Source organism: Tamandua tetradactyla, chromosome 12, assembly GCF_023851605.1.
Source record: "Tamandua tetradactyla isolate mTamTet1 chromosome 12, mTamTet1.pri, whole genome shotgun sequence".
NCBI lineage: Eukaryota > Metazoa > Chordata > Mammalia > Pilosa > Myrmecophagidae > Tamandua > Tamandua tetradactyla.
Genome location: NC_135338.1, coordinates 76,376,728 through 76,402,521, shown reverse-complemented (window position 1 = coordinate 76,402,521; position 25,794 = coordinate 76,376,728). Strand labels below are relative to the sequence as shown.

Sequence of the window (25,794 nt, the reverse complement as noted above, 5' to 3'; positions counted from 1 at the left end):
AACTATTATTTTTACATTTTGAGATACTGAGCTGTTTGTATAACCTAGTCATTTCCAGAAACTTTGGTTATTTATGTGACACCTGAGACTCCGAGTTAGAACTCTGATGCTATGGAAGTCAGCAGCATCCTATATAGGAACTGTTTAAAAGTTTAAAAAAGGGATCAGACTTCGACTACAGATATGAAGGAAGCTGCTCTGGATAGGACTAAGGCAGGGTAAAGGATGTTATCATCCATATTTTGAAACTTTAACTTCTGTGTGATACCAGAAGGAGAGATATTTATTTGGTGTAAAGTTTATATTTTGGGTAGTGCATTACCTAATTTAACTCACATGGTCAGTGTGGTTGAACATTATAAGTACATAGAATCTTGAATAAGGCATGAGATTTTGTTGGTTTGTCTAGGTTAGTGTGATGCCCTGATATATCCCAGGGTAATTTTGGCAGTGAATAAAGTTTTTGCCAAGTATCCGTGGGGGACTAAGGTGAAAAGAGGAAATATTCAATTTACCCATTTGGAGAATTTCTGATATTCTTACTAGTAGTGGGAACAACCAAATGAATAGGCCAAGCCTTTGATCTTGAGTTCACCCCTATGAAACTTATTCCTGCAAAGGATAGGCTAAGCATACATAAAATTAGGCCTAAGAGTCACCCCGAGTGAATCTCTTTTGTTGCTCAGATGTGGCCTCTCTCTCTAAGCCAACTCAGCAGGTGAACTCACTGCCCTCCCCACTATGTGAGGCATGACTCCTAAGGGTGTAAACTTCCCTGGCAATGTAGGATAGAACTCCTGGGATGAGCTGGGATCCAGCATCAGGAGATTGAGAGAATCTTCTTGACCAAAAGGGGAAGAAGAGAAATGAAAGTAAAGAGAGAAAGTAAAGTTTCAGTGGCTGAGAGATTTCAAACATAGTTCAGAAGTTATCCTGGAGGTTAATCTTATACATTACATAGATATCCCTTTTTAGTTTATGATGTATTTGAGTGGCTGGAAGGAAGTACCTGAAACTGTTGAGCTGTGTTCCAGTAGCCTTGATTCTTGAAGATGATTGTATAAAGATATAACTTTTACAATGTGACTGTGTGATTGTGAAAACTTGTATCTGATACTCCTTTTATCCAGGGTATGTACAGAAGAATAAAAAAAATGTGGATTAAAAAATAGATAAATAATAGGGGGATTGAGGGGTAAAATAAATTGGGTAGATGAAAATACTAGTGAGAGGGAGGGGGAGGGATATGAGATATATGAGTCTTCATTTTACTTTTATTTCTTTTTCTGGAGTGATGAAAATGTTCTAAAAAATTATCATGGTGATGAATATGCAACTATGTGACGATATTGTGAGCCATTGATTGTACACCATGAATGGAGTGTGTGTGTGTGAAGATTTGCCAATAAAAATATTTTTTTAAAAAATGAAAAGACTGTTTCATTGAGGCTATGCATGAAATTCATACATAGCCAAGGATGGTAAACTGACACAATTACCTTGGATCTGCATACCAATATCTCTCATACCTAAACATTTGCCTTCCCTGTGATCTAGAAACTCTACTTTTAACTAGATAACAAAGAGAAATGAGGACATATGTCCACCAAAGATATGCACAAAAATGTTCTTATCAGCTTTTTTCATACTAAGTCAAAGCTTCAAAACAACACAAATGTCCACTGGCATAGGAACAGACAAGGTGTGGTATATTCACAATGGAGAACCACGTGCAGCACTAGGAAATGATGAATGAATGCTACATGCAGCAATGTGGATAAAATTTGGAGGCATTTTATTGAATGAGGGAAACTAGATATTAAATAGAAAGTATTACATGATTCTATTTATAGAACAGAATTGGTTCAAGAGTAGGCAAACATCATCTACTGTGAGGGAAGTCAGAATAGGAGTAACCTCCTGACTATGAAAATGTCCCAGTGACTGGAAAGGGGAACTAGGAAACTGTTCTATATCTTAATCTGAATGATATTCACATACTATTCGTATCTTTATATATATATGTAAAAATTCATTAGGTCATACTTTTAAGTTTGGGGGATTTTGTAGCATGTATTATTGTCCTTGGATAATAAAAGAAAAAAATGAAATTAAGGAAAGAAAGGTTTTAAAATAACTTAATACAAATCAGAAGAATAATTTCGGCAGTGAGGGAAATGGTGTTCAAAATCCAAAACCCAGAAGACACACACACACACACACACACACACACACACACACAAAGAAAAGATCGACTGACGCAGTGGTCCAGTTGCTTTCAACATGAAGGCTGACTTTCCTCCTTCGCGCCTGTAGGAGGTGAAACGAGGCTATGAGAAGAAATCCTGAGGAGTATTTCTCAGAGAAGCTACAGAGGATTTCAAAGCTAAGGCGGCCAGTCTCGCCGCCCTCGGATTCCTTCCCGCTGGCTGTTGAGATGCAGCTCACCCCACACGCTGAGCGGGTCAGCCCAGGTCTTCCCTGGAAACCTGAATCAAGCACCTGCTGCCAGAGCCTGAAAGAAAACAGCACATGGCTGAGGAATTTTCAATACGTATTGAAAGTGTTTGTCCTACGGTGAATCCCCAATTTTTACCAATCTTGTTGTGGATCCCTCTTCCATTTTTTCCTTTCCCTTTTACCTGCTGCGCGCCAAGGGGGAGCTGTCACTTTTATGGTGCTGAAAATGCAGGGGGCTGAAGCAACATGGACTGCGAAAACTGCGCATGTCCCAAATCATTCCCACGGGTCACAGTAGTCAAGGGAAAAAAAAATCAAAGCCTGAAGCTTGTGCTTTGAAGATTCTTGACCTTGCATTTTGTTTTCACATTTATACCCATAAACGTGCTTTGAATGTTTCTTTTTCAGCTCATTTAGAAAAAAAAAAAAAAAAAAAGTCTTGTTCTCGAATGCATCTTGGAAAAGGCACACTTCCAAGGCAAAATGGTAAGTTCTATCAAGCTTGAAATGAGAAAACTGCCATAAGAGATCATGTTGTATTCATTCATAATAATTACACATTGAACATACGTAAGAGAAGGAAAGAACAAAGCAGTACAGATGTAAAAGAATATAAAATATTTTCTCCACTGGCTGGATTGTAAAACCTGCACAGGACCCACCTCTTGTTACATTGACGGGTACCAGACAGCTTCTATTATAATCACTCATGCTCAAAACAAGAGTACAGTGAGGAATCTAAACTTTGCTCAGTCAGTCAAGGGACTAAACAATAAATATTTCCTGAGCATCTACCCAAAGAATTAGTATGGCAGTAATTAAGCCTAAATATGCTGCAGCTCACTACTTGGGTTCTCATTTGCAGTCTCAACCCACTAGCTGTGTGATCTTGGGGGATTTTCTTCTCTGCACCTCGTTTCCTCCTTCATATGTAAAATGTGAATAACAATAGTAAAATTACCTACCTAAAAGGTTGTTGTGAGAGTTAAAATGAGATAGTGCAGGTAAAATTAATACATATAAGCATTAACCCTGGTTCTAAATTATGTTGTCAAGATCTGATGGTTATTTTTACTGATGTGCCTATTATGCTAAGAATTGGAGAGCAAAAAATTGTTTATTTTTACATTTTGTTTTGTAATGACATGCTTAAAGATATGTGGAGCCCTGACAGATTTCTATAAGCAGTTAATGAACAAAAAGTCACTGTATCTTTAATGGACTCTGTTGTGTGATACAAAAGTAGAAATTAGTGAAGAATATGATAAAGTGGACACGTTCTCTTGAAAGAGAGGTACAGGTATTGGAGGTGGAGGAATACAGGAGAGTTTTGCTTCTTCCTGGAAAACTAGACCTGAATTAAGCTTGTGCATTTACCTGGGAAAGCTATGGCAAGCAGATAAGAGACCAGGGACTGGTCAACCACAGTTAGCCTAGGGACTCCTGGAGAAAGGAGATGATAATGCCAAGGAGAAGAGAGCTTTCTTGTTAAAAAACAAAAGCACCAATATCAACAATTTAATTCCACTCCCACCTCATGTCCACAATCATGGTAGGGGACTCTGAAACATGGGGAAAAACACCAGACAGCTTTCGCATTTTTAGCCCATTTATTTTACGAACAAAACTGACAATATTTAAGGAAAAGTTACCTCACCTTTTCATAATGCTGTGAACAGTAGTCGGAAATATAAAATAGTTTCTAAGAGCTGTTTTTGGGAGGATTGTGAATGCCAAAGTAGTAGTGGATGTACTCCAAGCCATGCTAATATTATAATAATATATGATGAAAGTCTAGTTTTCTGAGTAATTATTACAAATGAAATCATGAATGCAATTTCCAGTGTTTAGAGGATAATAGCACATTGAAGGAAATGTGTTTCATGGTTCAGACTATCCTCCCCCGTCTTCCCTACCCGGACTTAAATCTTTCTCCTATCTTTAATATTCCTTTTCACTATTAATGTATATTGAATATGTTAACTTCTCGTTCCAGGAGAAGGCATATATCTGGTTTCTTTTTTTCCCAAATACTCCCCAGCAAGGCCATTTTTCTAAGCACAGCATCATAGAATCCACATGCAGAGTTCTGCAGACTTAGCAGGACGCTTGCAAACCATCTTCCCCATTTGCTATCTGGCTTGCCAACAAGAAGACCTGCTGGGTGGGAGGGGCATGCACAGTGGGAGTGCACGTTTTGTTGAAATGACCACAGGAACGCATCCAAGCGGACACTGGGTTCCCTCCTGACGATCAGGCGTCCGTCCCTGTGCCTCCTTCAGGCTCTCGGCGGGATCCCCAAGGTGCCCCACCCCCGTTGAGCCCCACCCCCTCGTTGGCCTCAAACTCTCACCGAATCCATTCAGATCTACGGTTTTTTCCCGGAGCGCGGTCAGCCTTGTAATTGGGGAAACTCCTCCCCGCCGGGACCGCCTCCGCCGCGGAGCTGGAGGAATTGCCGCCCGGCTGCGCCCACACCGGAGCGCCCGACCAGAGGACCGATTCCTCCGTGGCAGCGGTAGCGCCACCGCGAGGACCCGGCGCCTTGCGAGGCGGGTGTTCCGCGGTACTCCCGGGAGTCGACGGCACATTCGCCGCCGTCGGGGGCGCGGGCTGAGCCGCGGACCCGACTCCTGTAACAAGGCGGAGGGAGGCAGGAGGGCGCGGAGAGGCCGCGCTCCGAGGACACCGTGCCAAGCTCCAGACACCATGGCCCAGAAGCTGCTGCTGCTCCTCTGCCTGTTTTCGGGCTTGCACGCGAGGTAAGTACGTAGGGCCAGTGGCCGCGGAGGCCGGGACCCTCGTGGGCGTCTGCCGTCGGTTGGGCTGTGGGAAGGACATCGGCCAATGGGTTCACGCCTCACCTATCCCAGCTTCGTGGGGCGCGGCCAGTACCCTCTCCGGCCGGCGGCTGCAGCCTTCTCTGCAGCCTGCAATTCAGGGACTCTGAGCTTAATTGGCTCTTTTCACAAGGCATTAAGGTTCTGGTGGTTTAAGGGTCTCGGAAAATGAAGATCGCAGGGCAGGGGAGCGGCGGTGGCTACCTCCTTGTTCACCCCTTACTCCCACCCCAAGTGTCCCAGGGTCTTACAATATACCTGCATAGACCCACATTCTCTATCATTTCCTTTACTCCGAAATTTTCCAGGACTCGGGGTAATGGTTTCCTAGTTGCCCGGTTTATACCAGGCTGGTGAACAACAACCGCAGGAAGAAGTTGGAGGAGGTTTGGAAAAGGTGGGCAGCTTACAGACCTGTTTCCCTGAAAGGACCCCCTTCTTTGAGTCCTGGACACATACACAGTACATGCACCCCTTCTACATCAAGCACTACACACACACACACACACACACACACACACACACACCTGTCCCCATAAAGCAAGTGCCTTGAAATTGATAGTAAGGTTTCTGCCAGGTAATACAAGAAATAATCCTTATGGTAGACACCCTTAGCCTTCCTCCCAGAAATCAGTCAGCTAAGGGGATGTAATAGGCTCCAGGAAGAGATGAAGAGGGCTCCTGAGGACAGAAGGGCAGTGGAAATGGAAGGGTTAAACCCCTTTTGCTGTAAATACAACTCCAGATTCTGAGCTTGGTTTCTTTATTTCCCCTTACCTGATCTCTGGCCCAGAGACTGCCTTGTGATTTGGAAATCAGAGCAGCCACCTCCCTTCCCCCAGGAAGCTCAGGGCACCCCAGTTCCCAAAACACCCTTACTTTCACCATTCTCAATTTCCTGATCTGGGATTTAGAGATTTGGAGAGTGTCTCTGGGGGCAGTGAACCCTGCATGTGCCAAGATGTAGTGCCAGGATGTCTTATGGTTTCATTCTTATTTGTCAAGTACAAGGAACCAGGAAGATGCATTAACAAACCCGGAAGGGGTCCCCTGTTTCCACTCCCTACCTTTGATAGAGGTGTCTAGCTAGAGAAAGAGAGCCACTTGCCTCTGCTGAGTGGAGAATATGAAAGGCAGATGTACCAGAAAAGGCAGACTCCAGTGAGTCACAGGCAACTTTCTCAATGAAGCAGCTCACTCTTTGGGCCTTTCCACTGAAGTTTCCTCCTGCCTATGGAGGGAGCTGTGAAAAGAAATAGATGTGTGTTTTCTTCCATGGGTTCTACCTGGATGCATTTCTGCTTAGAGCTGCAGACACTTGGCTCAGAGGCTAACATAGCATCTGGAAGAACGTAGTGATCTGCACTCATATCTAGATGACTTTTCTATTGCCATTGGCTCCATGACTTCATGGATACAATTTAGGATTAGACAGTAAGCTGTTTGGATCTACAGATACTTCATATTCTACAAGGAAAACTTCCTATTTGTACTCATTATTTTATGTGCTTGGTAGAAAGATAATCTTAGCATCTGGTTTGAATCAGTCAGGTTTCTGGGGATTCCCAAAGACAAATAAAATCTCTTGGGAGTTTTCAGCTTTCCCTTTTGCCAAGGTGGATGTAATGGTTTTAATATGTTCTGTCTCCGGGTTGGTTCATTGATCTTCATAATAAAACTTGCATGTCAGTTGAAAGAAAAAACAATCAGAATTTTTAACTAATTTTGGTGCTATATGCCTGTTCTTTGAAAGTGTCGGTGCTTTTTGAATGGATTTTGAAGACATAAAATAATCTTATTTCCAGTGTCATCTTTCAAAACTTTCGTTAATTCTGCACTTTGGAATATCTCTGTGGTCTTGAAATTCACTGGAAAAGGTTCTGACAATTGACTCCGTAGTGATGACTTGGCAACTCCCTGGAGGGATTCTCACCATTCTGATACAGGAAAAACATCTTAAAACACCAATATGGTAATTTGGTGATAACCTTGGGAATCACCTGTGTGTTCTGGGGTTTAGGAAATCTTTTTGATGTTTAAAAATACCGCATACTTTTTATCTATCCTCCTCAATGAAAAGAAGGTGTAAAATATCAAAATAGCATCTGTGGGTCGAGCAATTGTTTGACAATGACAATACATTGTGTGTATATTTTTAAGAAAAGCCTAATTACAGTGACAGTATTTAGCATCCAACAATCCAAGTAATAAAAATGCTTATAGAATTTAGGAGGAAAAACAACATTTTTTTAAATGTGAAGTTTAATAAGTCCCCTGAGAAGAGATTTCAATTTTATCAAAGTAAGGATTTTCCTATGGGGCTGTGAGTCTAGCACTGGCAAAATGCAGCTTCTATTCATTTTCTAAAGTCCTGTAGAAAACCGATGCAGGAGGAGCATCAGTTGAATCTGGAAGAGCACATATTGGCAGCGGTGGGGCCCAGAGAGTCTTGACTAGTCCACTCTGTCGATTTTCGACCCCAACCCAGCTCAGGGTCTGGGGTTCCATTAAACCCTGCTCCTGCTTTTCCTTTCTCCTCCCCCATACCCACCTGCATTGGCCTCACTCTAAGGAAGAGACTTATGCAATTTCAAGAAAACCCTCTCATCACCACTAGGGGGAGAATTAGGTTCATTATAATAACTGCTCCTTACAGAAGAAACTAAGGCTGGGTACACAGAAAAGAAATCAAGAATGAGTCAAAGTGCTGACTTGATATGTACATATGACTATTTGGACAATGAGAACAGATTGGGGTCTGGTTCTGTAGTATTGAGAGAGATGGAAAAGGAAGGGAGGGTAAGAGAGAAAGAGGAGAGGGAAAAGGAGGGGAGAATTGGAGAGGGGGGAGAGAGAAGGTGAGGAAAAGGAAGGGAAGAGAAGAGATAGAGGAGATGGAAAGGAAGAGAAGGAAAGAGACAGAGGGACAAGAATAGGGAGATAGGAAGACACTATGATAGAGTCTTGTACTTGTCCTGAGAATATTGTACATGATTTTGCTAAGGCAAACTGCCCCTTTGTCCACAGTTCCCAAAAATGCCTTTACTGTCTAATGAATTACTAAGTTGAGTGGGCAAGGCTTGTCCCTCAGCTATCCATGTCCCGCAGAGCCTGCTTCAATCTGTAAGTTTTTTTGTAAGATGATACAACTAATGTTACTGGTAATGAAGGAAATACTTTTAGAATGGCAGGTTCAGCTCTATGGTATTTTTGTAAAAGTTCAATTTTATAAATACTGAAATACAATCTATTACTTATTGAATATGTGTCCCAAATTTTATAAGTTTCTATTGAAGGTCAATGCTCAGTGTGACTACATGCCCCCCATAGCAATTAGTGGTTTGACAACTTATAGTTTCCATGGTTGATTTTTTTTAACTGTCTAGCCAACAGGTATTCAAAAAAATAAAATAACAGTTTAAGATCAGCCTAGGAAATACTTACATAGGGAAATCCTTCTTCCAGAAATATGTCATATACTCATTATCAAAATCTCATATACATGTATATATTCATCCAGGTTTAGACTATTTGACCACTATAGTCTGTTGTACATACATAAAATACTCATGCACTTAATATACATACACATACACATATATATAATTATATGCATTTATTATATTATTCCCCAAACATAAATGAAGTTGAGATCATGAAATTAAAAAAAGTATATTCTCTTCATTCCTTTCATGTTCATTATAGATAATTTACACAATTTCTGAATTTGGCTGGAAGAATTTTATATCCTGGAACATCATCACCTGTTACTTGTCACCTCCTCTGAGTGCACGCCACCTTATAATGACTGTATCTCCATAGACCCACAGATTTCAGGCTTGAAGAGAAGCACAGAAGCCAGAAATGCCTTGTTGATGGCTGTGGCATTCTTCCTATTGAATGTGCTTATTTTTCTTCTTTTCTTTTTTTTCTTTTTTTATTAATTAAAAAAATTAACAACAAACAAAACAATAAGATACCATTCCATTCTACATATATAATCAGTAATCCTTAATATCATCATATAGTTGCATATTCGTCATTTCTTAGAACATTTGCATCGATTTAGAAAAAGAAATAAAAAGACAACAGAAAAAGAAATAAAACGATAATAGAGAAAAAAAAGTTATACACACCATACCCCTTACCCCTCGCTTTCATTTACCACTAGCATTTCAAACTAAATTTATTTTGACGTTTGTTCCCCCTATTATTTATCTTCATTCCGTATGTTCTACTCTTCCATTGATATGGTAGATAAAAGGAGCATCAGACACAAGGTTTTCACATTCACATTATTTTCATTTCAAGGGTAACACATATGGATGGGCTGAGGGTATTCAGGAGTTTCTACTCATTGATGTGGCGTCTGTAGAGGTAGTGGGAGCAAGCTTAAGACACTTCTCAGAGCCACTGCTGCAACTTATATATGATATTCTGTGTCACGATTACAGGTCCAGGAAAGTGGAAGACGATGAATATGAAGACTCCTCATCAAACCAAAAGTGGGTTTTGGCTCCAAAATCCCAGGACACTGATGTGACTCTTATTCTCAACAAGTTGCTAAGAGAGTATGACAAAAAGCTAAGGCCAGATATTGGAAGTGAGTGCTTATGTTTGTTATTCTAATAGAAAATATGCTCTGATGATATATTTTAATTTTTTTTTGAAATTTTGCAACTGGAAGTTGCAAAGTTAGTGCAGAAAGGTGTCCTGCAGTCTTCACACATTTTCCCCCAGTGGTTCCACTCTTACATAGCTGTAGTATTATACCAACCCAGGAAATTGACCTTGGTACAATGTGCATCTATAGTTCTATGTCATCTTATCACATTTGCAGATTTGTGTGATCACCACTGCAATCAAGATGCATAACTATTCCATCATCACCAAGATTCCTTCTGTTAACCATCTATAGTCAGTCATACCTACCTTCTTCCCCCACCTTCCCTAACCCCTAATTTGTTCTCCATTTCCATATTTTGTTATTTGGGGAATGAAAGGTAAGTGGAATCATTCAGTGACCTTTTGAGACTGGCTTTTTTCACTCAACAATGTGATTTTGAGATTCATTCAAGTTTCATAAATCAGTACTTTGTTTCCTTTCATGACTGAGTAGTATTCCATGGTATGATATACCATAACTTATTTACAGTTTTTGGCTATTACAAATTAAGTAATTAATCAATCAATCACTCAATTACAAATTCATATACAGGTTTTGTGTGGTCAAGAGATTTCATTTTTCTGGGATAGATAGCTAGGTGTGTGATTGCTAAGTCACATGATATGTGCTTCATTTTTAAGGAAACTATCAAACTATTTGCCAAACTGGCTGTATTGTTTTGTAGTCCCACTGGCAATGCATGAGATTTCCAGTTTTTCTGCATCCTTGGCAGCCATTGGTATTGTCATTTTAAAATTTTTTCAGCTAATTTAAAAGGTGTTTAGTGATATCACATCATGGCTCAAATTTGCCTGTTCTAATGATCAATGATGTTGAACTCATTTCATGTGCTTCTTTGCCGTCCATAAGACAGCACATGAAAATGAAGATTTTCTTTATTGAGATATCTCTTCATTTTATTTAAATTTTTAAAAAATTAGAACATTTATATTTGTATATTTATTATTGAAGTTTAAGAGTTCTTTATGTATTATAGATCTGAATCCTTTGTCAGGTATTTGGTTTGCATGTTCTTCTAATCAATAGTTTATTCTTTCATCCTCTTAATAGGGTCTTTCACAGAGAAATAATTTTAATTATTATGAAGCACAATTTACTGAATTTTTTCTTGTGTGGATCATGCTTTTGGAATAACATCTTAAGAACAAGAGCCCTAGTTCCCAAATATTTTCTCATGTATTTTCTTTTAAAAGTTTTATGATTTTGTGCTTTACATTTTAATTCATTATTTATTTTTAGTTGATTTTCATATAAGATGTGATGTTTATATGGAAGTTTGTTTGTTTGTTTGTTTGCCTATGGATATTCAATTCCTCCAAAGTTATTGAAAAGACCGTCCTCCTTTTATAGAATTGTTTTTCACATTTATCAAAATAAGTTGGTTACACTTGTGTGGGCTATTTCTGGGTTCTCTGTTCTATTCCATTTATCTATGTGTCCATCATTCTGTCAACATCACAGTCTTGATTGCTGTAACTATATAATAACTGTTGAAATTGGGGTGAGTAATTCAATAAAATCGAGGAGAGTGCCTCATAATATTGTTTTAGCTCTTCTAGTTCATTTGCCTTTCCATAGAATTTTAGAATAATCTTATCTCTATCTACAAAAATAACCATTCTAAGATTTTAAAGGGAATTGCGTTAAACCTATTTATCTATTTGTGGAGAATTGACATCTTTACTATGACGAGGCTTTCAATCCATGAAAAAATGTTTCTCTGTTTATTTGGATCTTCTTTAACTTCTTTTGTCATCATGTCATAGTTCTTGGCATACAAATCCTAAATATATTTTGTTAGATTTATACCTTAACACTACGTCTTTAGTAATTATAAATGATTTTACATTTTTAACTTTGTTTTTCGTATGTTTATTGCTAACATATATGAATACAATTGAGTTTTGCATGTTGATGCTGTATCTCCCAAACTCACTTATTAGTTCTAAGAATTTTGGGGAGGTAGATTCCTTGGGATTGTCTATGGATAGCATCATGCCATCTGAAAATAAGGAGAGTTATTTTCCTTACATGTTCCTTTCTAATCTGTATGCTTTTTGATTTTCTTTTCTTGCCTCATTGCACTGGTTAAAACTTTCAATAATATGTTGAATAGAAGTGTAGTGAAAGGACACCTTTGGCTTTTTCCAATGTTACGGGGAAAAGCTTCAGTCTTTCACCATTAAGTATGATTTTAGCTATAGGTATTTTGCTTTTGTTCTTTATCAAGTTGAGGAAGTTCCCCTCTCTCAGTAGTTTTCTGAGACACTTTTTAAAGTAATAAATGAGTGTTGAATTTTAACAAATTCTTTTTTCTGCATTGAATGATATGTTCATGTGATTTTTCTGCTTTAGTCTGCTAATATTGTGGATTACATTGATTGAGTTTTGGATATTGAACCAGCCTGCCGGAATATACCTAACTAGATCATGGTGTATAATTCTTTTTTCATGGTACTGAGCTTTTTACATATTAATTTGCTAGTATTTTGTTAAGGATTTTTTCTATTCTTGAGGGACATTTTAAATCATTTTGTTTGGTTTTGATATCAGGGTAATATTATCTTCTTACAATGAATGGAAAGATTTCCTCCTCTTCTATTTTCTAGAAGAGATTGTGAGAGTTATTTTTAATTCTTCTCCAAATGTTTGTAGAGTTCTCTAGTAATGTGCTCTGGGCTTGGAGATTTTACTTTTGGGAGTTTTTTTTTTTATTATTATTACAAATCCACGTCTTTAAGAGTTTGAAGGTTATTCAAAGTATCTATTTCATACTTGATGAGTATGTGCTTTCTTGAAGAATTGGTCCATTTTCTCTAAGTTGTGAAATTAACGTTATTGTTGTTTGGAATATTCCTTTATCATCCTTTTATGTCTGCAGAGTCTGTATTGATATCCCCTGTTTGATTGTGAGATTGGTAATTTGTGTCATTTTAATTTTTCATTGTCAGTCTTGCTAAAGAATTGCTCATTTCATTGAACTTTTCAAAGAATCAACTTTCTGTTTCACTGATTTTTCTCTTTTCAGTTTTATTAATTTCTGCTTTTATCTTTATTATTTCCTTCCTTCTGCTGCTTTGTGTTTATTTTGCTCTTCTTGAAGTAGAACTTAGATTATTGCTTTGAAGCTGTTATTCTTTCCTAATGTAAGCTTTGAGAGCTCTAAATTTTCCTTTCAAAACTGCTTTAGCTTTGTCCCACCAATTTTGATATGTATTTTCATGTGCACTCAGCTCAATGTACTTTTGTTTATCTTGACACTTTCTCTTTTGCTCATGGATCATTTAGAAGTGTACTATTTAGTTTCCAAATATAATCTGTTTGAGTTTGATTCTTTAAATTTGTTGAGTTTTGTTTTATGACCCAAGATATGGTTTATCTTGGTATTTGTTCCATAGGCATTTGAAAGAATGTGTATTTTGTTGTGATGAAGTGTTTTTGGATGGATTAGATCCTGTTAGTTGAAGGTGTTGTTGAGTTGTTTTCTGTACTTTTTCTGATATCCTGTGTAGTTGTTCTATCAATTGTCTTGATAGATTAACAACTGATAGGTTAAAAATATATTTGCTCCAATGTCAGCATGGTATGCTTGACTAGAAGAAAAATGATGTTTACAATTTCTGGTCTAGGCCTATACCATCTCCATGATGATTAGAAAATATGGGGAGTACAGGATACATGTTTTCATAGGATGCATCCAGGCTGTGGTTTGCTTCTTCTTTTCAACGGTACTCAGTTTCTTTTAGATCCCAGCAAACGGTCAGCCCTTACACTTCCCCTAGAAATTCTGTCCCTTTATTTTTTTTCCAAACCTGAGACTTAAGACTGCAACTTATCTTTGGCAGGACCTGGAACTATACTAGTTTCAACACAGAATTTCAAAATCATTGTGGTGGTGTAAGGGGGCATTTTAGAGATGCATGTCCACTATGATACTGGAGAAGCTGCATTATCATTTTGTGCCTTAGCTATCTCTTCTATACAATTAAGGAGAGCGACCAAATTACTCTTAAGCTTCCTTTAAGCTTTCAAATTTTATTCCATGGGAGATACATTACCAGTGCACAGGTTCATAAATTCATCTGTCACCACAGTTTTCCCTTCATAATTATAAAAAGATCCATCCAAGGTGAACAATATGCAACAATTGTGCATTGTATGGAAAGTAAAGATTTCTGATTTTCTTATTGTCAGTCAATGTACTCAGCCTTAAAATAAAGATAAACAAGGCCTGCCTATTGTCCCTCTGGGACCTCATAGTTTAGCCCAATTGGTACTTTTCTTATGCTGCCAGACTTCAGAGTGGCACCTTCCATCCTTGGTCTCATCAGTCTCAGATTCATCCTCTGAGGTGGAAAACTGGACATGGGTAGAAAGTAAGTGTGGGGCTTCCAATCCAAATCTCTCTAGTTCTATAAAGGTATAGGACCTAACCACTGAACTATTATAGAAAATGCAAGGCAAACCTATACAAAAAGAGGGTACCACCCCCAACACACACACACACACATTGCACAGCACATGGAAGGGGATTGTTTTAGTTAGGCTTCTCCAGGGAAACAGAACCAGCAGGAAATATATGCATTATATTTATATATATATATATAAAATAATTATTGAAACTATTATGAGATTTATCATAGGAATTGGTTCTTTCCCCACTACTTTGGGGAAAGATACATCCAAATTCTATAGAGCAGACTGCAAGCTGGAAACTCCAATGGAGGTTTTCAGTTAATTCCCCACAAAAAGATGGCAAGCTGAAGTAGAGATAGAAATTCTTCCTTCTGACTGCTGAAATCATAAGTTCTCCCTTTAAGACCTTCAACTGATTGGAAGAGACTTCTCTCATTGTTGAAGGCAATCCCCCTTAGTTGATTGTAGATGTAACCAGTCTTAGTTATGAACACCTTACAATTGATTTAAATTATGAAATATCATCACAGTAACAATCAGGCCGGTGCTTTCTTGACCAAATAACTGAACACCATAACCTACCCAAGTTGGCATATGAACTCAACCATCACAGGATATACTAAGAATTTGTCATGTGGAACAGGGAGGCAGAATTCACTGATTCTAAATTTTCTTTTTCTATTATATACATAAGGAATTGTGAATTTTCCAAACAAAACAACATGTTCACACAGTAAGAAGGCGTGCTTCTTTTTAAAGAAAACAGCTCTTCTATTGCATCATGTTATTTGGTTCTCAGAAGTCATTACTTAAATGGCTTTTGAATAGAGTAAATTAACAACTAAATATAAAACCATAAAGCAGGCTGTTCCTCCTTGGTCTCATATCTTTGAAGCCCTTCATATGTATATTGTCATGATCCTTGGGGCAGCAGAGGTACCTGGTGGAAGTCCCCATTGTCACTGAGACATCTATCTTACTTAAATGATATATAATGTCTGATTGGTAGAATCTAGCAACTTGCTGATGTTTAATCAGAGTAACTGCCCCAACAATTCTCTTGGTCAAAGTTTTTGAGTTATACACCATTTTCTTCTGAGGTTCAGAAGGATTTCACTTCAAAGGACAATTTCCTATTTTTTAAAAAAATGAATTCTTCTTCTTTTCTCACTCAACTTATATCTAGTTAACATTGTGCTCTACATGGATTCATCACTTATTTATGGCATTTATCAGTTTATGTCGCTTGCCTTATATCATACCCTCACTCCCTCAGCCAGTTGGTCAATATTTACTGAAATCTCACTCTGTACCAAACCCTGTTTTAGGTCATGGGACAGATGGGGAAAAACACTTGGTCTTCTGATAGTGAAGCAATGGGGTGAGGGTGTCCTCCAAACAGCACTTGGTGGACACTTAGCCTATTTAAGTCACTCCTTGGCTTAAAACTCTTGAATTCTCCGCTTTGTTTCCATGATAAAGAACATAAAGAAGCAAACCATTATCTGGCCCTCTCCGTTTTCATTTCCTGCCACCTTGTGCTGCACATGTTAGAGATACCTCAGAAACAGTTCAGGAACACCAAATCTCCTCTTTCCCTCATCTAAGTTTTTATTTATGCTGTTATCTTAACCCACCAGTACCACTTCACCCCATTTCGAACTGAGCTAGTTCATACTATTCTTCCAGGCTCAAGGCCAATTCCTATTGGATGTCTCCTTCATGACTGGCTCTCTAACCCCACCCCACCCCTCCTGCATGGGGATTGATCAAATATCTCCCTGCTGAATATCTTCTAGCATGAGTTTTCATTTTCAAAATGGCAATAATAAACTTTAAAGGACTATCTTGCAGATGACACAGTATGATGTAATAAGGTAATACTTCCTGCAATATTTTTGCATGTTTTCCATAATTCCAAAGCTAAGAATTGATTTTTTTTGTTCTTTAGGACAAGTTCCCTTTTCCTAACTATAGATGTAACTGTTTAAATTTGCATCTCCCAAAATATATAGTACCATTGTAGACACAAAGATCCAAATTTGGGAAATGAATGCTTCATCACTATTATTGTCAACAATAAATAGGAGAATTGAACAGACTCATTTATGTTGCATGATGTAACATATTCACATGGAATCATCTAATTAGTTTTCATAATACAAATTGTGATGATTATGCTTTAAAAATACTGACTACTTTCTCAACTATTATCTTTCCTCAACTTTTAAATTATTGATGTTTCTGTTTTAGTTTCTGTCTTTAACTATCCATCATTCTAAGTAATACTTCAGCCATGTCCTTTACTAGTTCAGGGTTATGAAGAGTGTCATTTATCTTGGAAAGAGATCTTGTCATGTGAATTGGAAAAGCCTGAAGGAGGCTAAACCTTTTAATAAGAGAATGGTGAAAAGGAAGGGATATAGCCTAAGTGAATTTCTCTCTTCAGAGGTTCAGGGTTGAACTCTCCTGGAAATAGATGATTACAGAGTACAAATTCCTTCCCCATTTTCTAAACAGTCTATGTCAAATAAAATCAGTGATGGGAAAAATATAAGATTAGGCACAATTTTTACAAATGGGCAAACCTTTGGTGAAGATGTGTACAAGGCATTGAGATGACCGAAGGGCTCATTTAACTCAGGTGAAACATCTGAATAATCATTTGGTGCTGTTCATGGCTAGAGGGCCTAATTTTCTATTCCTCTTCAGATGTTTGCCTAGGGGTCTTCTTTTCTAAGCTTTTCTAAAGCTTAGTTTTCCAGTTTAGTTAGAACATCGTCTAAATGTGCAATGAAGACTATCCAGCATTTAGGAATTTCCCATAAGAAAAGGCTTATTGCTTGGGCATGGAAATGAGGTGTGCTTACTGCTATATCCCCTTAGCAGAAGGCAACTGACCTCAGCTTCCTCCTGAGTTGGGAATACCCACAGCTTAGCCCCACCTGAGTCAAGACAGAGGCGCGAGGTTCTGCCTGGGGCTGCTTCTCTTCAAGGAAGCCCAAATGTTGGTTCAAGAGCACTGTAGGACATAGGCAACATCTAGCTTTGTGGGATAGGAGGGGCCTGGGAGAAGAGGGGAAAGAGAAAGTGCTTAAATGACCTCAAGTTGGCCAGGAGTTACTTTTGTTGTGAATAGTAGTGAAAAAACAACTAAAAGAAATACCAATTGGACCCCAACTATAATCTTTAAAGCAAGCCTTTTTTTTTGTTGCTGTTTTTAATATCTTTAAGTTAGAAAGTATAAGCATAATAGGGTTATCAAAGAGCTACAAAATTGAATCTTAAAACTGTTGTTATAGTTGTGATGTCTTTGAGAAAGAAGTGGATTAACCAGTGGGAAGCCAGAGAAATTCGTCTCCTTATTCCTAGGCTCTCTTCCTCATCTGGGTAACAGGATACCTCCTGGGACTTTGAGATTTGTGAAGGACTGTATGAAGAACCATATGCATTTATTAAAATATGATTATTGATGATGGAAATATATAGCTCTCCCTCATCCTGATGAGTTTCATATTTTAGTAAGGATAGGAGACTCAATGTTTTAATCCAAAGAAATGAAATGAAATGGTGAAGTTTAAGTACTTGTATGACAGAGGAAGAAAGCTTTATTTGGAAGTAGGGTTGGGATATTGGGGTCCATAAAACCAGGATGCACTTAAGTGTCATAATCTAACTGTTCCAGTTCTGTTATTAATTGTTAGGCAACTCCTTCCCTAAATCAAGCCAAACTGTGCTTTCCTTTCTTAATACACAGTCAATCAGACAATAGCCTCAACTTTATACTTCATTTAACCTGGCTAGTCTTCACCTAAAATTCACAGCCTACTATACAGACAGGCGAGTTTTCTTTCTCTAGCAATTATTGCATATCCAGAAAATACTTCAAATATATTCACTCAACTCTCAGAACAGATGTAGGAGGAGAGGAAACAGACATTCTTAATTGCTGTGCTTGAAGTAAAAGCTATTACTGTAGAGTTAGTTAACTGATTCTCTTACAAAGTTAATTCAAATGCAAAAAGAGAGGTGGAGAACAAATTTTGTAGACAAATTATACCTGTCATCTTTATGAGAGACTAATTAGGTATCCAAAGAGGGTTTATTTAAGACCCATTATCTCATCTCAACACACGTTGGTATGTGACCCTTCCCCAAACTTTCCTCACGTTTTTGGCAATGAGTCCTTCAATGATCACTGGGATTTCTCTGTGGCATTTTAAGGCAGAATTCAGTGTCATGTAAAGTCCATTCATGTGGTTTAATTCACTAAAAAGACTTTTTATTAGGAATTTTTCCTTATAATTACTTTTATGTATAATTTGATTAATGCATTAGAAAAGTTGAGCCATTAGCCAGATATGGTAAAAGTTTTTACAATTTGAAAAAAATGTGATTAGGTCAGTTGTCCAGAGGTATAAACAAGTAACCTGCCTTGATTTAAATATTCAATTCAGTTCACAGTATATAGATACTTATGTTTATTCATAACTGCTCCAGGAACAGAGCAAATGGCTTCAGAGGGATTACAGTGTGTGCCTGAAAAATGATCTGTGTTCGAATAACGGGTTCTTCCCTTACTTACCAGCAGATTCACTGAGGGATAAAAACAATCTCACAGACCATCAGTTTCTGTGTCTAAATGGAGTAATGAAACTTACTTCCAAGCACTGTTAGGAGGACAAGTAATAACTTCTGACCTATGGTGACCATGATGTGTCAGTTCCCTTCTTTCCACTGTACTCCTACACCCACACACTGTATTTTTTTAATCTTGCTTCTCTTGTGGTTTTCTTATGAGTACTGCAATAGAGCCCTTAGCTCTACCATTGTCAAAGTTTTGTCTAATACTGAGATTTCTGTTCAGCTGTCAGCATTTCATCCTTCCATAATTAACTCCTGATTCAAAATATCTTGCAGAAACTTTTGTAAAGTGTTATCAAGCCCATACTAATTAGACTGTTTTTCTATTAATTCACATTTGAGGGGCAAATATAGATCTAAAAATCATAGTTTCATAAATATCATGGATTATAGGAATTCAAAAGGAAATCTAGTCCAACAATTCACAAATTTGGCTTTGTATCAAATTACCGAGGACTTACTAAATTAGAGTTTTTATGGTTTTCCTGTTGATTTCTACTTTGACCTTTATTATTATTTTTCTTCTGCATACTTTTGATTTAATTTGCCCTTTCTCTTGGTTCTTAACGTGAATGGTGAAGGTATAGATTTAAGACCTTTTTGGCTAACATAGGTCCCCAAGTACTACAAATTTTCCTCGTGAGTATTACTTTAGTGCCATCTCATAGATTCCAATGGTTTTATTTCCTTTTCATTCAATAAAAATGCTTTCTAATTTCTTTTTTGATTGATTTTTTTCTACCCATTGTTTATTTCAATGTATATTTATTCCTTTTCCTTTTTGATTTTTTAATTTAATTCTAATGTGGTCAGAGAACATATTCTGTATAACTTGATTCCTTTTAAATTTATTGAGAGTTGTTTTATGATCCAGGATATGGTCTATCATAATGCACACTTGAAAAAAAATGTGTATTCTGCTGTTAGTTGGAGTGGTCTATAAATTAGGCCAATTAGATATGTTAAAGTCTGTTTTTTGACTTTCTATCTATTTGTTCTAGTAATTTTTAACAACAGTGATGTGCTGGTTTGAAATTATCATGTACTCCAGTAAAACCATGTTTTAATCTTGATACAATATTGGGAGGCAGCCATTTCTTTTAATTTTGGTTCCATACTGTAGGGCAGAAACTTTCGATTAGATTATCTCCATGAATATATGGTGCTCCCAATTGTGGGTGTGGCCTTTTGATTAAATGGAGATGTCCCACTACCCATTCAGGGTGGGTCTTGATTAGTTTATTGAAGTTCTTTAAAAGAGGAAACATATTGAAGAAACCTCAGATGCAGATGACACTTGGAGAACAGTTGCCTCAGAGTTGACAGAGACATGGTTGTTTGGGGATGCTTCACATGCTGACAGAGAGAGCAGATGCCTAGACACAGGCAGAGCCCTATAGATGTCACCATGTACCTTCCCATGAGATGCTAAGCAAGCCAAAACCTAGAGTTGTGTCCCAGAGGAGCTAAGTGAAGGCCCACAGGTGCTTAGAGAAGAGACACTGGCATTAGAAACTGGAAGCAACAGAACTGGCAACAAAGACCAGCAGACGCCAATCATGTGCCTTTCCAACAGATAAAGGTGTTCTGGATGGCATTAGCCTTTCTAGAGTGAAGGTAACCTCTTGTTGGTGCCTTCATTTGGATGTTTTCTTGGCCTTAGAACTGTAAAGGTGTAACTATTAAAGTCCCTTTTTAAAGCCGTTCATTTTTTGTATATTGCATTCCAGCAGCTTTAGCAAACTAATACGGGTGTTTTGATATCTCTGACAATAATTGTAGATTTGTCTATTTTTCCTTATACTCTGTCAATGTATGCATTGAGTATTTTTTGCCTCTTAACAATATCCAGTATTCCAATCCATGAACATGGAACATCTCTCCATTTGAATCTTATTTAATTTAATAATGTTTTGTAGTTTTCAGTGTATAAGCATGCACTTATTTTATTAAGTTTGTTGGCAAGTGTTTTATTTTTTTAGTTTTTGATGCTATTGTAAATGGAATTGTGGATTTCTTTTCTTTCTTTTTTTTTTTTTTTTGCATGGGCAGGCACCGGGAATCGAACCCAGGTCTCTGGCATGGCAGGCGAGAACTCTGTGGAATTGTGTTTTACATTTTATTTTTGGATTTTTTACTGCTACTGTAAAGAAAAATCTCATTTTTGCATATTGATCTTATATCTTGCAAACTTACTGGAGTGATTAGTTTTATTGGATTCCTTTTTATCTAAATAAAAGATCCTGAAATTTGCAAATAGAGGTAGTTGTCCTTCTCTTTCCAACTATGATTTTCTTTTTCTTTCTTCCTTCTTTTCTACCTGCTTTCCTTCCTTCCCAAATGTCTATGACTAGAACCTCCGCTACAATAGATGATTACCTTATTTGTTTCTGATTTAGTTGGGAAGCACCTTTCACCATTAAGTATGATGTTAACTGTGGGTTTTTCATAGATGGCTGTGCTGGTTTGAAATTGCTATATACCCCAGGAAATCCTTGTTCTTTTTCTTAATCCAATCTTGTGGGCCAGACCTATTGTTTAGGGAAGAACCTCTGATTAGAATGTTTCCATGGAGATTGACCCACTCAATTGTGTATGTGACCTTCTGATTACATTACTTCCATGGAGATGTGACAACAAATTGTGGTTATGACCTTTTGATTTGATGGAGATGTGACTCTGCCCATTCAAGGTGAGTCCTGATTAGTTTACTGGCATCCTTTGAAAGTGAAGACATTCTGGAGAAAGCGCAGTTGCTTCAGAGCCAACATAGACGCAAGCATTTGGAGATGCTTGGAGTGGCAAGAGAGATGCTTGTAATGTCATTAGAAACCAGAGCCCAGCAGACGTTACCATGTGCCTTCTCATGAGATGCTAAACAAGCCAAAACCTAGAGTTTTACCCCAGGGTAGCTAAATCAGGATCTACAGATGCTTAAAGAGGAGGCCACTGGAATCAGAGGCTGAAAGCAATAGAACAGGGTATAAGGACCAGCAGAAACTAGCCATATGCCTCCCATGTGACAGACATTGGCCTTTCTTCAGAGTCAAGGATGCTTTAGTTTGGACATTTTTTATGACCTTATAACTGTAAACTTGTAACTTAATAAATCCCCTTTATAAAAGCCATCCATTTCTGGTATATTGCATTCTGGCAGCATTAGCAAACTAAAACAGAACTGTTATCAGCTTGAGGAAGTTCTCTTCTACTTCTAGTTTGTTGAAAGCTTTTTATCGTGCAAGAGTATTCAATTTTATTAAATTCTATTTCTCCTTCTATTGAGATGATCATTATTATTATTAATCAATATTATTTTGGTCATTATTATTTGATCAATAGCATTATTATTTTGAGATTCACTGATGGTGTGTGCATCAATATTGTTTCTTCTTTATTGCTGAGTAGTATTGTATTGAAGAGATTACAACAATTTGCTTAGTTATTCACCTGTTGACAGACATTTAGGTTATTGACAGATTTCAGATATGAATATTTGCATATACTTCTTTGTATGGATATATACCTTCACTTCTCTTGGGTAAATACCTAAATGTGGAATGTCTATACCATATGGTAGGCATGGTTGGTGTATGTTTAATGCTTTAAGAAACTGTCAAGTTGTTTTCCAAGGTGGTTGATATAACTTTCATCCCCATCAGCAATGATTGAACATTTCAGTTCCTCTACATCCTCATTGTTCTGGTCATTCATTTTAATTTTAGTCATTCTATTATGTGTATAGTGAATAGAACAAGTTAAAATACACATTAAAATCATAATGAAATATTGGTTTCATTATGGTTTTAGTTTGTATTTCCCCAATGACTATTTTGACCTTCGTTTCATGTGCTTATTCACCACTGTGCTGGTTTGAATCTGTTACCCCACAGAAGCCATGTCCTTTAATCCTCATTCAATAATGCTAGGTAGGATCTTTTTGATTATTTATTTATTTTTTTTATTAATTAAAAAAAATTAACTAACACAACATTAGAAATCAATCCATTCTACATATGCAATCAGTAATTCTTAATATCATCACATAGGTGTATGGTCATCATTTCTCAGTACATATGCATCGATTTAGAGAAAGAAATAGCACGACAACAGAAAAAGAAATAAAGTGATAACACAGTGAAAACACAAATAAAAATAAAAAGTACAAAAATATATAAGAGAAAGAAAAAAAAAACAAAAAAAAACTATAGATCAGATGCAGCTTCATTCAGCGTTCCAACATAATTACATTACAGTTAGGCAGTATTGTGCTGACCTTTTTTTTTTTTTTTTTTAAGACATCATACCATTCTACATATGCAATCAGTAATTCTTAACATCATCACATAGATGCATGATCATCGTTTCTTAGTACATTTGCATCGGTTTAGAAGAACTAGCACTATAACAGAAAAAAATATAGAATGTTAATATAGAGAAAAAAAATAAAAGTAATAATAATAAGAACAAAATAAAACAAAACAAGAACCTATTGCTCGGATGCAGCTTCGTTCAGTATTTTAACATGATTACTTTACAATTAGGTATTATTGTGCTGTCCATTTTTGAGTTTTTGTATCTAGTCCTATTGCACAGTCTGTATTCCATCAGCTCCAATTACCCATTATCTTACCCTGTTTCTAACTCCTGCTGAACTCTGTTACCAATGATATATTCCAAGTTTATTCTCGAATGTCCGTTCACATCATTGGGACCATACAGTATTTGTCTTTTAGTTTTTGGCTAGACTCACTCAGCATAATGTTCTCTAGGTCCATCCATGTTATTACATGCTTCATAAGTTTATCCTGCCTTAAAGCTGCATAATATTCCATCATATGTATATACCACAGTTTGTTTAGCCACTCGTCTGTTGATGGACATTTTGGCTGTTTCCATCTCTTTGCAATTGTAAATAACGCTGCTATAAACATTGGTGTGCAAATGTCTGTTTGAGTTTTTGCCCTTAATTCCTTTGAGTAGATTCCCAGCAATGGTATTGCTGGGTCGTATGGCAATTCTATATTCAGCTTTTTGAGGAACCGCCAAACTGTTTTCCACAGTGGTTGCACCATTTGGCATTCCCACCAACAGTGGATAAGTGTGCCTCTTTCACCGCATCCTCTCCAGCACTTGTCATTTTCTGTTTTGTTGATAATGGCCATTCTGGTGGGTGTGAGATGATATCTCATTGTGGTTTTGATTTGCATTTCTCTAATGGCCAGGGACATTGAGCATCTCTTCATGTGTCTTTTGGCCATTTGTATTTCCTCCTCTGAGAGGTGTCTATTCAAGTCTTTTTCCCATTTTGTAATTTGGTTGGCTATCTTTTTGTTGTTGAGTTGAACAATCTCATTATAAATTCTGGATACTAGACCTTTATCTGATATGTCGTTTCCAAATATTGATTCCCATTGTGTAGGCTGTCTTTCTACTTTCTTGATGAAGTTCTTTGATGCACAAAAGTGTTTAATTTTGAGGAGTTCCCATTTATTAATTTCCTTCTTCAGTGCTCTTGCTTTAGGTGTAAGGTCCATAAAACCGCCTCCAATTGTAAGATTCATAAGATATCTCCCGACATTTTCCTCTAACTGTTCTATGGTCTTAGACCTAATGTTTAGATCTTTGATCCATTTTGAGTTAACTTTTGTGTAGGGTGTGAGATATGGGTCTTCTTTCATTCTTTTGCATATGGATATCCAGTTCTCTAGGCACCATTTATTGAAGAGACTGTTCTGTCCCAGGTGAGTTGGCTTGACTGCCTTATCAAAGATCAAATGTCCATAGATGAGAGGGTCTATACCTGAGCACTCTATTCGATTCCATTGGTCGATATATCTATCTTTATGCCAATACCATGCTGTTTTGACCACTGTGGCTTCATAATATGCCTTAAAGTCAGGCAGTGCAAGACCTCCAGCTTCGTTTTTTTCCTCAAGATGTTTTTAGCAATTCGGGGCACCCTGCCCTTCCAGATAAATTTGCTTATTAGTTTTTCTATTTCTGAAAAATACGTTCTTGGGATTTTGATTGGTATTGCATTGAATCTGTAAATCAATTTAGGTAGGATTGACATCTTAACTATATTTAGTCTTCCAATCCATGAACACGGTATGCCCTTCCATCTGTTTAGGTCTTCTGTGATTTCTTTTAGCAGTTTTTTGTAGTTTTCTTTATATAGGTTTTTTGTCTCTTTAGTTAAATTTATTCCTAGGTATTTTATTCTTTTAGTTGCAATTGTAAATGGGATTCGTTTCTTGATTTCCCCCTCCGCTTGTTCATTGCTAGTGTATAGAAATGCTACAGATTTTTGAATGTTGATCTTGTAACCTGCTACTTTGCTGTACTCATTTATTAGCTCTAGTAGTTTTGTTGTAGATTTTTCCAGGTTTTTGACGTATAGTATCATATCATCTGCAAACAGTGATAGTTTTACTTCTTCCTTTCCAATTTTGATGCCTTGTATTTCTTTTTCTTGTCTAATTGCTCTGGCTAGAACCTCCAACACAATGTTGAATAATAGTGGTGATAGTGGACATCCTTGTCTTGTTCCTGATCTTAGGGGGAACGTTTTCAATTTTTCCCCATTAAGGATGATATTAGCTGTGGGTTTTTCATATATTCCCTCTATCATTTTAAGGAAGTTCCCTTGTATTCCTACCCTTTGAAGTGTTTTCAACAGGAAAGGATGTTGAATCTTGTCAAATGCCTTCTCTGCATCAATTGAGATGATCATGTGATTTTTCTGCT

The 25,794-nt window shown here is 37.3% G+C and overlaps 1 protein-coding gene across 5 annotated transcripts in view; it reads left to right on the top strand.

Annotated features, from left to right (window-relative positions):
* The first annotated feature begins 4,856 nt into the window (after positions 1–4,856).
* The window catches only part of GABRG3 (gamma-aminobutyric acid type A receptor subunit gamma3), a 736,378-nt gene continuing 715,440 nt past the window's right edge, over positions 4,857–25,794 (top strand). For 3 of the 5 annotated variants that reach the window (XM_077123978.1, XM_077123977.1, XM_077123976.1), the window contains exons 1-2: positions 4,857–5,222; positions 9,755–9,903. In XM_077123978.1, coding sequence (XP_076980093.1) covers positions 5,170–5,222; positions 9,755–9,903 — 202 coding nt within the window. In that variant the 5' untranslated portion in view covers positions 4,857–5,169. Of the gene's footprint in view, positions 5,223–9,754; positions 9,904–21,659; positions 21,740–25,794 lie in introns of those variants that run through there. The other 2 variants (XM_077123980.1, XM_077123979.1) reach the window with 1 other exon arrangement.